Source organism: Pseudochaenichthys georgianus, chromosome 21 (assembly GCF_902827115.2).
Source record: "Pseudochaenichthys georgianus chromosome 21, fPseGeo1.2, whole genome shotgun sequence".
Taxonomy (NCBI): domain Eukaryota; kingdom Metazoa; phylum Chordata; class Actinopteri; order Perciformes; family Channichthyidae; genus Pseudochaenichthys; species Pseudochaenichthys georgianus.
In genome coordinates this window covers 21,315,956-21,332,866 of record NC_047523.1, presented here as the reverse complement: position 1 = coordinate 21,332,866, position 16,911 = coordinate 21,315,956, and the positions used below count along the sequence as shown (strand labels likewise).

The window sequence follows — 16,911 nt, the reverse complement described above, 5'->3', positions numbered from 1 at the left end:
GCCTCCTCGTCGCCATCATGGTTTGCTGTGCTGCCTGGGGATGCTCAAATCGCTCAGAGAAAGGAGTACGAATGTACAGCTTCCACACTGACACAGAGCGGAGGAAGCAGGAGCAATGTCACGACCAACAGCAAAAAAATATGTGATTTATATACAAACACTGCATTAGCACATTTTCACAAAACGAAAACCACACCATTGGGAAAGCTTAATGTTTTGTTTAATACAAAAAAAACAGGGAAAGGCTTGAAAAACACTGAGAGTTGAGACTCAGGGTGCAGGGTGAGGGTCTCAGTGCAGGTATTCAGGCTTCATTGAATCCCCCTCTGGTTCTTGTGCTGAAAGAGGGAGTGACAGACAGGAGAAAGGGTTATACACACCTATATAGCACACCTATTGGATGGGAAATTGCCTTGGGGAGATAAGGTGTGGTCTCTGTTCCCAACTGAAGTTATGGAACTTTATTATTTGTGAGTTTAACAAAGTATGACAAATGGCATCAGTAACAGATGTGATATGAATTTCTATAAAGTTGTCTCACATTCTTGGTCATATTTTATATACAGTATGTAATGAGTATAACATGTCCAGTAAGTATAAAGTGTTTCCTAATACTGTGTATTCAACCACTATGGAATATGTATGTGGGCAGACAAAACTGAGTTGTTCTGTGTGTGAAGTAACCTCAAGTCACTCGTTTGTCAAGACAAAAAAAAAAAGACTAGGCTGAGAGCAGAGGCTATTCCCACCATCTTCGTGCATCGCCCTGTGGTCAAAAAGAGAAGGGCCCCTGTATCTACAAAGCCCATAGCTCATGATCACAGCGATAGTGTTAAAGGTGACACAGCTTTAATAAGTATGAACTCTTAGTAACAAAAGTAATATTTCTTATTTTTAAGTGGTATAATATTTTAAATGTTCGAACATTTACAGTGCCATGTCTTCTACTTACATTAGTCTCAAAGATTGAAGGAAGAAGGGAAGGGATCACTGCCCTCCACCTGCCAGCACCCAGCCAGAGGAGCGCAAACAACAAAAACAAGCAAGGTGTCCCGTCATGTACCTGGAAGTTTGGGTTGGCAAAATGGAGTAAGAGAGGGACTTGAAAAACCTTGGTGGCTCTCTACTCATGTTGTTACAGTTGTCTTGGTTACAGCTCTCAAGTTTTTTTTGGTGCCATTTCGACATCTTTAGAAAATATGAACAAATTGAAGTGAAATCAACCTCTTCTCTGGAGAACAAACTTTGATTTCTCTGTCTTGGGAGTTTGCAGTCTTGCAGTTTTGCTCCTCCACCTGTAACATCACTGCCCCTCCACCTGCCATACAGTAGGTTACTAACAAGATTACTTATATAATAGTGATAGAATATATGTTTAGTATGCTTACTTATATAAAACAGTAGTATTAAACTTACCTTGTGTTTTCACTCTCACTTAAGTCCCTCTCCCTTTGCCATCAATCCAAAATCAGCTGAGCTGCAACATTATACAGACAGGTAATAATCAACATAATCACAAGGACACAATATGGCTCTGCTAAAAACACTCACTCTTACACGCAGCAAAGTTATATTTATCTAATATTTAACTCCCTCCACCCCCGCATACAATCCCGTTTAGAAGCCCCTCTTCTCTAATTCAACAACGTTGGACGAAATGACATTAGGAGAACGGAATTTACAATTAAAAGGCTGTTCAACGTGTGTTGTTAACTTGCTTCGGTATCCTAGCTTGATCTGTTATCTGTAAACGTTCTCTAAATCTACTAATTTAGGGATAATCCACTGACATCCTTTAATACACATGTTAATTTGAATCAGATGTACTGATAATATCCGCAATATAAATCTTTAAAATTCTTCTTACCTTTAAAAGTCCGTCACGAACGGTCTATTATGCTGCAACTCTACTGCTCTGCTAGCCTTGGCGCTAACTTCCGGGGAACGATTGAGAGGCTCCACGATCCGCCATTGCTGTAAAAAAGTGGTCCATTGGAGTGAACGGAGATGTCATAACTCTTCTATTATATGGCTCTGGTCTGTGCTAAAGATTATCAAAGAAATCGCTGTATGATAAATAAATTATCACTTAAAGCTGTTTAAAATACATCAGCCAAGCTATTAGTCATTCTCCATTTAAGTGTCAAACATGAAGTAAGAGGTGATCTTTTAGTTAATAAAATAAGGATTTCTTTATAATAATGACCTCTGTGACCAAATAATATAGTCGTGTGCAGCAATTATTTTCTTCTTCTCAGATCAGGGGTCTGAGACAGCTTTGTGGTTCTGGTGTCAGGACTTCCTCTGGCGGGTCATAATGCCTGTGTCACAAGTTCTGCAGATCCTGTTGGACGATAAGAGCTGTCTGGAGGTGTCAAAAGCATTAAAAAGTACAGCCTCCACACCTTTGTGCTCAGACACACTTTACACACTCAGAAAACCCCAAAACACACCTTATTTTCACAATGGGGTCTGACAGTCTGAGCCAGTACACCATGTTAAAAAAATTAATAAAATGTATGACTATACAGAAGTATAATATTTGGTATTGTAATTTTTACATTAGAGGAAAAGCATTACTTTATATTAATGAAAACATATGTCCAGATAATATACTATACAAGTTTAAAAGTGATCCATGATTGTCACTGAATTTTTTAACAACGTTGCAATCAATGTTGCTATCTTCTAAGACACAAGTAGCGTGGCCTGCCCTCTAGGTTTCAGGTTACAGCGCAGGGAGCAGTTCCAGAGCTCTTTGAGCCGGGTATGAATCCACAGCACGGTTGTGCAATCGATGAGTGACTAGACCTATTCCTGTTTTTCCTGCCAGGTAGTGGTGGATGTTATGACTGGCCCTTAAAACTACACAAACACCAGTGAAGACACAACCCACACACACATCAACCTAAACTCAAACACACCCATTCTGTTTCTGTTAAACACCCATATTTTATAAGTTATCAGGTTGGTTGAGGCGCTGCAGAAATGTGGTATCACATGCTGTAGCTTTGGTAAGTGTTTGTGATGATGGTGTTTAATGTCATTTGAGAAACTGGGAAATGTGTTATGCAATTCAGTTACTGATCTCACTTTTGACACATTGGAGGAGAGACAGTGGAAGGAGTGGTGCTACAAACCTTGAGAATCCGTGGGGGGCACTGACAACTAGCATGGGATATTTCCTGTCTACTAGGCCTACTCACTTGACTTCTGTAAGATTTTCAGTTGTAGGCAAGGTTTTAGTCCCCCCTCTCCCCCAGTGACACTAAGGCCACGTTTACACAGAGACAAAACGGGTTGTATCCGCTACAGTTCTCTATCGTATGGACGGTTCGTCCACACGAGGCCGTAACGGAACCGCGGAAAAGGAGCCCTCAAACGATAACGGCCCCGTGTGTACGTCCTATACGATCATTTCCTGATAACGATGACGCCATAGCCCCACCTCTCCCCACCTCTGCTGCTCACCCCCGCGTCACCCGCGTCATTGCTGATGTGTTTCGCCAACAACAACAATGGCGGATCACAGGGTTGCTTTCGTGCTCCAGACGCTACTGACCATGCTACAGATGTTAGTACAAAATCTACAGCTCCTCTATCACAACCATCAGCGACAAGTGGACATGGAGAACTACATGTTGCTAAATCCACCGCGGAGAATAAACAGAAGGGCAACCAGTCAACCATGGCAACTATGCTCGGGGGGTCTTCTTCACTGCTTTTGGTGTATTTTGTGGCGGAAGTACAGCGCCACATACAGTCCCGGCATATGTACTACAGCATCTCCAGCGGGTCGAGCGGTCTCGTGTGGACGGACATGTTTCTTGAGCCGATTCCGTGTAAACGTGGCCTAATTTGTTGCCTTGTCCCACCTGCACAAACATCAGCAATGCTTAATTTGCATGCATGAAGCGTGACTGCAGTCTTCTTTTATGACTGTTGCGGCATCAAATACAAGTTTCCTAAACATTATAATGCCATGGTGAAGCATAGCCCTAGATACTGAATATACGATACAGAAATAAGGTTTGAAATGAAATGAAATGTTACATTACATGTTACTTGTTAGACACTTTTATCCAAAGCGACTTACATACTCAATACGGTGGACAATCCCCACAGGAGCAATTTTGGGGTGAAGTGTCTTGCCCAGGGACACAACGACATGCTGACTGCAGTGGGGTTTGAACCTGTGCTCCCCTGATCTTAACACCAACGCACTAGTCCACTGCACCACACAAAAAAGAAACCACTGTAGACCAATATACATCTCTCAATATACATCTCTCTCACACACACTGTAATGCAGGCATATGCATACTTACAACGACACACACACTGCATAATGAAAGCAAACGATTGAAGCCGGCCTGCATCCTTTTGTCCTTTCACAAATGGTGCAACTGATTGTATAAATCAATATATTACAATTAGAGGTAGTAAAGTCTGTTCCTACTATGTATGTTTGACCTATGGCAAAGTATTTGGTTATAGCGGTAGGTTCCCGTCACATTGACACTTTCTATTGACAGCATTGTTACAGTAAGTGTCAATATTGTGCCTCTGTAGCGGTGCTGTTCATTTAATCACTTTTAATATTTGTTGCTAGAAATGATATCTGTGAGGTTTCCATGTTAGCTTGAAATGAAGCTTCTGTATTGCATGATTTTCTTAGGCCAACTTTGACACCCTGTGAACAGACACCATCATGTTGGTGAGGTGTCATTGCAAGGGCCTCTGGGTAATGTAGGGCTGGTTTGTGGTCAGGGCGCTTAAAAGAGCGAGGTCGCAATATTCATGTGGGGAGGAAGTAACTGTGGGGGAACTTCCACTTTCCTTCCTTTGCTTTACCCGCGTTGTGCAGCCATTTCTCGTGGGGAGGAACTGTGGGGTGACAAAGACATGTGAGAGAGGTGTTTTATAAAAAACACAAGAAAACCCTATGAAAAGGTAGAGGGATATTCGGAAGAATAGCAAAACAGTTATAGAGAAAGCAAAGGCAAGTTGGGAAAGTAAACAAGAAAGGACATCAGCACACATCTGAGGCTTCTTGGTAAGTCAGGCCGAGAGAGGGGGAAAGAAACAGAGGGGAAGAATACACTGAAAGAGACAGAGTGAAAGAAGGATGAATGCAACATATACAGGAAGATAGAGAACGTGACAGAAAGTGGGCTTTGTAGAGCAGTGTACACCTGCTGATCAGCATGAACTCATACTGGGAAGCGAGATACGCTTTGAGGCCTGCCATGTAGCAAACAGCTTTATTGTAGGAACTTGGCATTGGGATGGGGGATACAGGCACTGGTGGTTTGACATAAATGGATACACAGCTGCAAGAGCTGAACTGAAAACAGGAAATAAATGGTAACCTGTTTTTTTCTTCTTAGACAAATAAAGAAAAATTCTTTTGATGGCAGAACATTAATAATATCCCCTTTTTGTTCTACTTTGAGTATGTTTATAGTCATCAGGTGGTCACTTTCACAGTCGTTTCGGTACAATGACGCTGACAAGATGTCAGTGAGTTTGAAAGGTTTAGCATTACTGTACTTCTCAGAAAAGGCTGGGACAATTGTGTTACTCAAACTGAAGTGTTGTCACTGCTGGTAATCCTGTATTTAGGACGTAAAGGATTTCTCAGATGAAAAAGGGGACTATAGAAAATTATAAAAGTGGTGTGTTTGTTTCTGTGTGTAAAGCTGTTCAGTTCACACAATTGTATACATATTAACATCATGCTAAGGTACAACTGGCTTCTTAGAGTAGAGTTGTGAACGTTTGTAAAGCAGCAGCAACAGTAATTAGATTAGTTATTGCTGTTGATGAATTGCTGTTAATTTAGTGGAGAAGCTACTTGCAATCAGTACTTCACACATTCAGCATTTTCAGGGAAAACCGGGGAAAGAAACTCAAGAGTCGAGCAGATGGCAAGTACTTTTGGCACACTTCTCACCTTTTTTTGTTTTTCAAATGTCAGCACGTTTCTTGTGGTTTCAGAACTTGGGTCCAGAGAGCAGTGGAAGAGCCTCAGATGGAAAAACTGACACACAACTAACATTTCGGGGCCTCCTTATCAAAGATTGTCCATGATTTTAGAGTCATTAAAACACCACCAGGAGACCCAAAGTTAATTTTGCAACGGTATGTTCCTAAATGCTCTCATTCAATTACATTTTCTCACTTTATCAATAATAATCGAAATATTCTTAATTTAAATGTGGAACATAAAGGACCGTAAATATACCTGCTTCTACATCCTTTTGAATGTTTTCATATTCATCACATACACCATCACCTTAATATTAAAGCATGACTCTCACTATAATAATTTTCAGAGATATTATTCTCACAGGTGACTCGAGTGGAATGTCAGGACAAAAGTGAACTGCAACAGAAAATAAAAGAACAGTTAATTTTATCACATAGTGTCAAGATACCAACATGAATATATGTTTTAGCTTTACACTGTATTCATTAAAGAGGGAATTTATACAGTATGAATATAGTCTGGAAACAAGGTGGAAAATCACCAGTTTATGATTCTCGTATATACCTATCTTGCTGGTCAAGCTTTTAAAATGTTGCCAATGATTATTATGTGGCCTGTTTGTGTTCATTCAAGCAACATTTTGACTTGCATGCAGGGTTGAATTTTACTTTAATATATTTTGGGGAAATTCACGATTTGTTTACAGACAAAACAGCCAGAATGTGAGTTTACATCCATGCAGAAAGAACATTATATACTGTAAAGCCTGTTTATTTATGAGACTATTTCACATGAGCAGCCATGTCCATCCAATAAACTGTAAGTTCAAGCTGTACTCATTATCTCATAACAGCTTTACTTTCTGTGGAAACAGGAAAAGGAAGTCCTATTAGTTCAAGCATTGAGTTTTTATTAAGTGTGCTGTAATTGTAAAATGTGTGAGACGAAACATCACAACATTTGCGTTGAGTAATTCCTCCTAAGAAAATATCACTTTTAAGTTGATTTAAGAAATGTGTTGATACAGTTGTTGAAAACTGCTGCAAAACTTGTGTTGAGATCAGATGTCTTATATCTGGGCATTGCCTCACTTACACTCAATGTGTCTCCTATTGTCTCAATCAAACCATCAACACAAAAAATACAATTGGTGCAAAATAAATTGCACGTACACATCAAACGTGATGACAACTATATATTTGTTTTCTTTTTGCAGTAACTGTCCACTTGTATTCAACTTCAGACCCTTGTCCATACTGCCATCCAGTGGTGACTTATTTGAATCAATTGTTACACCCAAACTAAAGCACCATGCATTCTTTCTTGTTTATAATAGAAAGACAATGTGTTTTTCTTTGTCCTGCTAACTTCAATTGAGATATAGGTAAACAGTTTTGTTTTTTTCTACCAGTGTGTGTTTTAGTTCTTATAATTTAAGCGCATTTGCACAAATTCTGACAGGATTATTCTCATTAACTTAACTGAATCAGTAAATGGGCCCGGCCCCCCCACTGACACTTTACCGCGGCTCAGCCACATCATAGACTCTATGCATTACATTAATGTACACAATGTACAACAATATCTGTTTTCTTTTTTTTTTATTCCAAATTGTATTGTAACGATCACAAAGGTTGTCGGAAACAGGCTTCTAGTTATTAGCTTTAATAACATCTTCTTATTCACGGATGATCACAGGTTCATGTACAGCTTGTGGGTTCAACCTCACACTCACACTAACTCCCACACATACCCATATATATATATATATATCAGTATCTACGTCACAACTGCCCGCCCTCCCCCGTCTGCTCCCCCAACCACAGGCCCGCACCTCAACCAGCATCACTGCAGCTCTATGATTGGCAGAGAGACGGGGGATGCCTGAGTGACACCCTCAGCATCCTATACAGGGTCGATACAGTATTCCTTTTTATTCCATTCCATTTCTATGTAAATACAGTTATATTTGTTTGTTATATTTTACTTTTTTTATTATTTTAAATATTTTTCTAGTTCTCTATCTGTCTTTTTAATGTTTGTTTTACTTGTATGTATGCACCACGACATCAAGTCAAACTCCTTGTACCTATCAACCTGGTAATAAACCTGTTTCTGTCTATCTATATGTCTGTCTGTCTGTCTGTTTGTCTCATTGTCTCTGAGGTCCATAACAGCCATGGAGACACGCCTCCCACCTCCCCCGTATTGATGATAACACTTCCATCTTTATCCTGAAGATGGCAGCAGTGTAAAGTAAACCCCTTACTCTCTCCGCTGATCACCTTCCATCCCCTTCAACTTAAATGGTGCAAGAGCAAAGCCTATTCCAGTCAGCCATTAATAACTCGAGAAAAGTCCTCTATCTGTCTCATCCTCATGTCGCACTTGACATGGTTGGCCTCATTTGAACTTTTGGCTTGAATGTAATTTGTAATGTAAGCTATCCAATACAACCCCTTCAGAATGGCGCATATAACGATTATTCATCACTCCTATGCAGGCTTTAGAGAGAGAGTGTGTTTGTGTTAGTGTGTGCATGACGCTGAAGATGATTACGTTTAAACCATAGAAGGACTGCTAGTTCATAAAGGAAATTGTCAAAATTAGAATACAAGAAAACATCTGCACATAACTTTCAGTAAAGCGTAAGCTCAGAAGAACACTAAACTAATATTCTTGCAATTATCTCAAACTATAAGTCTCTGAAATGTAGCAAATAAAACAATTTAAAAGTCCATACAGTCACACAGCGTACAGAGTACTGACTGCATTCGAGCCACGGAGACATTAGTGCTTCAGGCATTGATATGACTGATAATAATGTTTAAAGCCTGGTGTCACGTCAGTGAATCAACACACATATGAACTCTTGCCCTGCAGTTCTTTTCTCACCAGATAAATAAAGCAACAAGATGCATCACACTCACCCTAAAACTGATCTGGTAGTTTTGGGGTTGTGAGCAATTCCATCACAACCCACAGCAAAATTAGGACGGATACAGTCAGTGGACAGTGAGCATTCGTCAGCAAACTCGATGGCAGTCAACGTCTCCCCTAATGGGAAACAATTACACACTCAGTGGCTTCTTCAGTGACTTCTGATGAGACTCATTCACTGAGGAAATGGCCACGTAATCATGTGTATGTAATACGTCAACGCGGCTTATTGCTCACTGAGTGTGGCTCGTACAAGGCCAGTCAGAGTTTCAGTGGACTCTTTAGCCAACATATGAGTTTGCTGAGAGCAGAAAATGTGAAGGGAAATAGCTATCAGCATATAACACTCAGAGAAATCCTTCTATTGTCATAGATTTGTTATGTGTCCTCACAAACAAGTCTCCAACCAAGTAAAATCATCCCTGTTGTTTCCTCTTTCTCAGTAGAGTGACTGTGTGAATATATTACACGAGAAAAAAAGGCAATTTGTATGATTCATACCCAGCTGGACTACTGCACTGATGTTAACTCTCAAATGACTCTTCCAAGGAGGCATTTGGGTTGTTGTTTTTAGCTTTAGAGATAAATTGTGTGGCTGGTCAAAACTGGTCATACTGATAGAAGCTATTCCTTTTAAGTTGGAGAAGTTGAGATTTTGAGGTGTATATGTTTTAGTATATCATTGATGTCAGGGGAAAGACTAATATCTCAATTTAGATGTATTTTTAACAATCTATTTTATGCAGTATATCGGTAAGATGTTCACTACACTACAAATTGCCATACAAACATTATGTCCCTATACAAATCTGCTCATCCAGAATATTGCATTAACAGTGTGAGCCAAGCATAACGGCTGTCGATGGTTATCTTAAAAAACACATCTGATATTGACATGTACAATGAGGATTTCGCTGCATAAGGATTTCATGGCTCAACCTATCAATAAGTCGAATGCCATGTAATCCTGAGGGCAATTAATTACATCATTGTGGCTGCTGATAGCAGTTATCTATCATTAGCAGCAACACTTCTTTTTGAGACAATTACATTTACTGCGTGTAAAACCACAACCAATCTTCATGCTATAATATATCCACTGATCTGCATTTTGAATTCTTCAATGATGAACTAATCTCCTGCTGTAAATCTCTGAGCTCTGGCTTTCTGATCCACCATGAGGATTCAGACTGGCTTGTTGTACAAATACTCTAATTTTGTCTCTTTTACGCAATGTTTCCTGGTTTGCATGATGAGTACAGATCCTGCTCATGTAAGTTATGCATACAAATCTGATGCAAAAAGTAAGCAACAGTGTCACTTTTCTCTTCATTCAAGCCAAAGGCAAGTTCCAAAGTCTTCAGTATTTGGTAATAATAATAATAATAATTCCTTACATCTATTATCGCGCTTTTCCAGATGCTCAAAGCGCTTTACAAATACCCGTTACACATATTTTTGTATACATGCAATGGTCACTGGTATTGAGAAACTGGTAGATGTTTCTGGTTTGAGCCACCCATTACCAAACAGTAGTCATTTGAATATTATGTTTTGTATGTATGATCAGCATAGCAGAGTAAGTATAACTACTGAATGAAATAAATAATAAATTACCATAATGACTTTGTCAAATATATTTTATTTAGTAGGCTACATGAGGCATTTGGCATTTCTTCAGCATGTAAAAATAATAATATATTGTGAATTGTTGCGATGAGATTTCCTTCCTAAGACTGCTTCAGTGCTATCTCTTCAACAAACTGTTTTGTTTTGACAGTAACAAATGTCTCTGCATTTTCGCTGTCTTAGAAAGTATAGATATATATATGAAAGAAACATTAATCTTTTTCACCTTTTTTTGTACTCATGCAAAGATAGGAGCACTCAGAGGCATAAAGGAAGACCTGTGATGCTATCTACCATCAGCAGGCAAGACTTAAAGCTTGCTCTTTTCTAAACGCAGTATAGAACGGTGTGTCCATGTGTTTGCTCTTGAGACATATTTCGATTAAAATTGGAATTTCTACTGTTAATCTTCCTTTCAAAGGACATTGTATGACTTGCAGAAGCAGACAGAGGTCAGTGATACGAGTACTTTCTTTTCTTCCAGAGACAAAATGTCTGTTTGTGGGTCTCACTCAACATAACTAGAATAATGAAGAAAAAAATCGAATAAAAACAAGAAACGGTGAACAGAAAGTACCAAATGATCAGCACAAGGACACGTATTTAAATCTCAAACTTCATTCATCACTGCAACACGTGGCTGGAACAGTTTATCATACTGAAGGTTTATCTAAGTGTGGGGGAGAAGTGCTATGCTGCAGGGAGAGATTGCCTTTACTTGCACGGCACCAACAGAGCAAAACAATGTGCTGCATGATAAAAAATTGCTTCATAACTCTCACATTGTGTGTCTGGCATCATTATGAGGCACAATAGCCTCTGGAGGGCCCCGGCTTTTATTGGCGTGCCTCTTGCAGCAGCAAAGTCTCATCCATTAAACAAATCAGGGGGTTATGTATTAGATTAGCTGTACAGCAGGCACCAGGGATGCCTAGGAGAACACATGAAACCTCGTCTCTTTCCCTCTCATAATCCCCTGGAATAAATTACCTAATGACAGCATTAGGCTGATTCTGTCAGTAGGTGTCTCTTAAAGCGTAATGTATAATGAAACTACAAAACAATGCTAAATTACATTTTCAGTATTATAAATGATAAATGGCTGCCATGTGGGGCATATTTAGAGTGAAGCCTCCCCTCCTTGCACACTGCCAGATCTAATTTGTCCATATTTCTCAATACATTTGTGATGTCAGCGATATTAAAAGCTCATTTCTGCTGAGGAATATTTAATAAAGCTTCTGTGTGATAGGAAGCCAATGTCACACAGCGAGTCAGGAAACAAGTTGGTGGCAGCTTGGATCGCCCACCCCCCACTGTGAAACTCTGCTGGTTCTGTGACCTATAAGGTGAGAAATGGACTGCCCCCCCACTGGTGAAGGGTCAATACTGCAGTGGAGGTTCAAGAAGTGCACCTCACAGTTCAGTGCACTATTCATTCTGCAACCAAGCTGAAAACAACTGAGCCTTTTGACTTTCTCCAAAGTGAAAACTGTCTGCATCCCATTTTCTTAAAGTGTTGAATACACTTGGCTCAGGGAAGTTCAGCTCACTGTTCCAGGATCAGAAAAAGCACCGGGCCAGGCAGTGGGTGGGTGTGTGTGTGTGGGCGGCGGTATGCCTCCCTATTAAAAGCAAGCTAATGCTTTGGATAATTTCTGAAGGAGATTGACATGCCTATTGCTAAAAGAAGGATATTTCTGAACTTGAGTAAGTCATTGCACAGGCATGTATTTTGATCATGTAGAATCAAAGGGAAGGTGGGGTGCCTATACAGTCATAATAAAGCTAAAAGAACTATTGCTTTTGTCCCTCAAAAGACACCATAATTATAAAACGTGCTTGTAATTCTGTTAAGGTGCATTACATATATAATCACATCAGAGTCTATACTGTGTTTCAACTTAAGTAGACGGCTTAATTATAGAAATGTGGGGGTGAGATTCCCTATTTTACCTGGTTACACAAGAAAAACAGCCTAAGATGAACATCATAAACACTATTAAAGTATTTTAAGCCTTTTTAGACTGCGTGTGTGTGTGTGTGTGTGTGTGTGTGTGTGTGTGTGTGTGTGCGTGTGTGTGTGTGTGTGTGTGTGTGTGTGTGTGTGTGTGTGTGTGTGTGTGTGTGTGTGTGCATGCGTGCGTGTCTGGAGAACTTAGGGTCGGGGGAGAGTCAGAGTGCATGCTTTCTATCCAGATGTGCAGGCATATTGTGAACCACAGGAGGCTGGTTCACCCTTCTTCTAAAAGTGTGAAAGTAGGCAGCAGCTGGTTCAGAAAGTAATAACCTTTTGTCACATTGTTTCCTATATGCTCCTATTATCTTAGTTATGTATTCTGTCACCACAAAGTCAAACTATTACAAATAGCTCAGTGAGCACAATAACGTCACTATCTAAACGTTCTATTTGACTTTTATTTGTGTCATTTACACTGAGCCACCCTTGGGAAATGATTACCCTGTATATAGAGACTAGAGATATTGCCTTCAACTGTAATGTACTCTGATAACTGAAGGCAAAATGGAAATCCCTGCTTAAGAGTATGAAAAAAGTACATTGTGTCATAACTGTGCCTCCAAAATTCCTCCTATTTGCCTCATGTTATTTCTAAAAATAAAGAAACTTAAGAAAGCTAAATTAATTACTTATTATCCTGATAAAAAATAATAATATATATAGTAGGCTACTATGCATACTCTCACCTCACTCTCAAACACAGTGCTGAGTTAAATTCAGAATTAAATCACAAACACCTTGAATATGAGACCATATATCAAATCTGAATACAATCTTCCAAAGCATGTGAAAGCCACCTGTCAGTGATATTCAGCTCGATTTCACCCATTACGCATATACATCCTTCGCACAGCGTTCATCTCGGCTGTGTTCAATGTGACAGGTGCAACGGAGCCGACGCACAAATTCATGAAGTTTTGGCATCTTGAGTCAACCAATAGCAGCGCGTATGTAGTTGTGTCCGTCGGGGATTAGGTTGATTGTCATGCACCTGTGCCAATCACAGAATTAGTGGGAGGAGCTCAGCAGCTCGGAGGTGTGTCTGAAGAATACGAGTCTACAGCTGCATACTGTATCCAAGTCGGGGAGTAATGGCATGAGTACTGCTTTTTACTGTTTAGACAAGCTTTCCAGTGCGCGCGTTGGAAACTATCATTCGACACTTTCTGCGTTCACGTCAGTCCCTAATTAGCCCATCAGGCACCGCGAGGCGAGGCGGAAGACTGTCGGACAAACTGTCAACTTAGTCAAAGCGACTAAAGTCCCCAAACTCCCAGGCTGAAGAGGCTACAAACGACTCATCCGTTCTGGCTGTTTCAAGGAAGGATACGCTGCTGGACATGTGAATTTAAAGGAGATACTTGCCCAGCAGAACCATGAAACCAACAACTGCCCTGTGTTGCTTCGGCGTTCTCCTCACTTGCCTCTTGTTCGGGTCGAGCTCTTCACAATCAGGTGAGTGGACGCGAGCGTGTGCTCCCCGGTGCGCAGTTGTGTGTGTGCTGCTCGGTGCGCACAGTGGGAAAACTATCAATAGAGCTTATTTTTGCTCTGTGTATGCACGTAATAATGGGTATTTGCACTTGACAGAAACATCCTACACCTGCAGTTGTCATTTCCCCTATCAGTCAGCCCCATAATGTTGATGAAACGTCTCAGTCACAGCCGTAGTATTTACCTGAAAGGGGGCTGACGTGCTGCTGAAACACAGGTGCCGGTTTGAGGAGATGGCAGGTTGTGTGACGATGGGCTGAGTGAATCCGTGCCAGTTACTCGCTCCGTCTTCGTTGTGCACAGAGCGGCACTGTTGAATTTAGAGGCAAAGGAGAGCATTTATTGTCCAAAGCACGTGTCCTTTCAGACACAGTGTGGACAAACACAGAGGAGTGACAGCTCGCTTTACAACAGGCTACTGTGCTCTTGTCTTCATGTCGCTAGACAAGCTGTCTGATGTGTTTCAAAAGTTCGTTTTTCCTCTGTTCTTTCTTCCCCTCAAGACTAGTTAATCCCCGAATGACAATGATAGTAGCGATACAAAACGGTCACACTTCTATCGCCCCCCCCCCCCTTATCTATTTGAAACGGTCGTTTATTGCACAGCAGGTTGTTTTCAATAGATCTAAGCTTCGCAGGCGTTGTCATTCCAAGGGCAATATTCTGATCAATTTTAGGTTAAAAGTCCTGCAGGGTTTGGAAATATGATATTGTTTTTTTGGATCTGATCTGTGTAAATGCCTTACCTGCGCAGAGGGTGATAACAGTGTGCACATTCATCCATATGCATTCTTTAATCGGGATCAAAGCAAAGCGGATTACCGTGAAATTACATTATTCCTCATTTTTTAGTGAGCCCCCTCAGGGATCCCGTGGGCCACAGTTTGACAGGCTGTGTTGTTGCGCACATAGGACTTCACACAGGCAGTGGCAGTACCGTTTGTACAGTGCAGCGGCGCTCTTTACGCACAGGGAAGTAAAGGTGCGCTTACCGTGTGTTTGAGAGAGAGCGAGAGAGAGAGAATGAAGTGCTGGTAAACAACAACTATTGCCAAATGGATAAATAAAAAAATCCTCATCAACATAGGCCTACATATTTACATTCGGGCAGGACGAGAATGAGAACTGGAGAGAATATGGATATATCCTTGATTTTTACGCAGGTTCTCCCCTTTCTCATTTTTTAGTGACGGTAGACCCCCTGCAAGCCCCCCTGTGTGTGATCCACCTATGTAGAATACTTGTTTGGTATGACTGATATGAGAATATTGCATTACACATCTTACGCAATGAGAGTGCAATGGAAATCTTTTTTTAGTTATTTAATTGTCCCAGTCAGTGTTGGAAATAAGTAATTTGTGTGAGATAATTCCTATTTTGCCCATTCTGTGTCACGTTGTTTTTCTCTGGTCATTAAGTTGTTTTTTAAGGAGAGGATATGTGGATATTTTTGCTGTTTGAAATTCTTAAAACAAGTGAAATTGTTTTTCTCACAGCCTAAGCCCAATTAGAACAGATTGTTTTAAATTGAAAATAATACAACTCTGAATGAGACATTTTTTGCAACGTACACTTTTGAAAGATCCTAAAACCAGTGAGTGCACTTAACGCACAGAGAAAACTAGAGAGAAGTGCGTGTCCTCCTGTCATTTCCCTCCCTTTGTAGAAAAAAGGTAGAGAAAATAGCATGTTTTAATATTCTGTTTCACTTGTCAAAAACATGTTGAAGGACACAATGGCACATGTCTTCGGGCGACAGCCTCCTCCTCCCAGTATGTCCGAAGACGTATTCAAGGTTTTGTATTTGTGGGTTATTTTGGGCATTTCAGAAAAAAAACGTCCTTGTTTTCAATACATATTTTTGAATGCCTTAGTTTAGTTTGTACGATTTATAAAGGATTGTTATTTTGCAGTGCGTGTCCATAAAATCTGGCGGGCAGGAAAAGCAGATTTGTTATAAAAAAAAAATTGAAAATAAAGATACGAGATAGGACTAAGTGTTGTCAAAAACCTGCCCGGTGCATTTTTCGGAAACGGGAGAATCCAGCACAAAGCTTACACTGGCGTTTGTCTTTTTCTCAGACAGGCTAATCCCATCCCCTGGTGGGGCTCCACAATCATGTAAAGAAATGAATTTGGAAGTTAAGGGAACACAAAAGAGAGTCCGAGACAAACGTAGTAAAAGCAGGTTATACAAATATCGGTTTAAACGCGGATTCTGTCTGAGAATACAAATGCAGAGAAAGGCAAAGTGATTAAATGTATGTGCGCTTGTGTTTTTGTGTGAAATTGCGCGCGCGAACGAGTTGCTGCCTGTTTTATTCGCTTTTGTATGCAGGCTGTAGCCTGAGGATTGTTATAATGCATAATGTACAATGTTATAGGGAAACGCTCACTTGCACCAGTGATTTCTCATAAGGTTGTTGGATGAAAGCATGCATCCAACAATGCTTTTGAATGATCATTAAAAACGTAATACTCAATTTCTGATAGTTTCAAATCTCCTATCTTCAACATTTCACATTTAATGCGACCGTGAAAATCAGAACATTTAAATGACTTATAGTTTTAGTTTGTTTACTGAAGTGCATAAGCATGGTGTAACTTCCCCAAATAATTAAATTGAACACATAATCATCTACACTTGAGTTAATAGGTTTCCACATCACAGCAGGCCCACCTGTCTGCAAAGTGTCCCTGCACTGCTTTTCATTTGACACACTGAGCTGGAGGATAGAGGTGGGGAATACATGCAGATGCCAATTCTAAACCTTATGGCCACATTCCAAAACTCAATTTGTGTTTATGAATATTAAAATATTTTGTACACAGGACT

General features: G+C 40.2%; 1 protein-coding gene and 1 long non-coding RNA gene across 3 annotated transcripts in view; one reads left to right on the top strand and one right to left on the bottom strand.

Moving 5' to 3' along the window:
• Positions 1-202: 202 nt before the first annotated feature.
• LOC139436006 (uncharacterized) lies at positions 203-14,372 on the bottom strand. 2 transcript variants are annotated; one of them, XR_011645205.1, is made up of 5 exons: positions 14,260-14,372; positions 1,868-1,974; positions 1,417-1,477; positions 953-1,336; positions 203-338 (listed from the first exon to the last, which is right to left on the bottom strand). It is a non-coding gene; the product is annotated as an uncharacterized lncRNA (long non-coding RNA). The 2 variants fall into 2 exon arrangements; XR_011645204.1 differs by lacking the exon at positions 203-338 and having other exon boundaries at positions 905-1,336.
• Positions 13,673-16,911, top strand: part of LOC117466553 (receptor tyrosine-protein kinase erbB-4-like) — a 431,817-nt gene continuing 428,578 nt past the window's right edge. Inside the window, exon 1 of the mRNA XM_034109868.2 lies at positions 13,673-14,036. Coding sequence (XP_033965759.1) covers positions 13,958-14,036 — 79 coding nt within the window. The 5' untranslated portion in view covers positions 13,673-13,957. The remainder of the gene's footprint in view (positions 14,037-16,911) is intronic.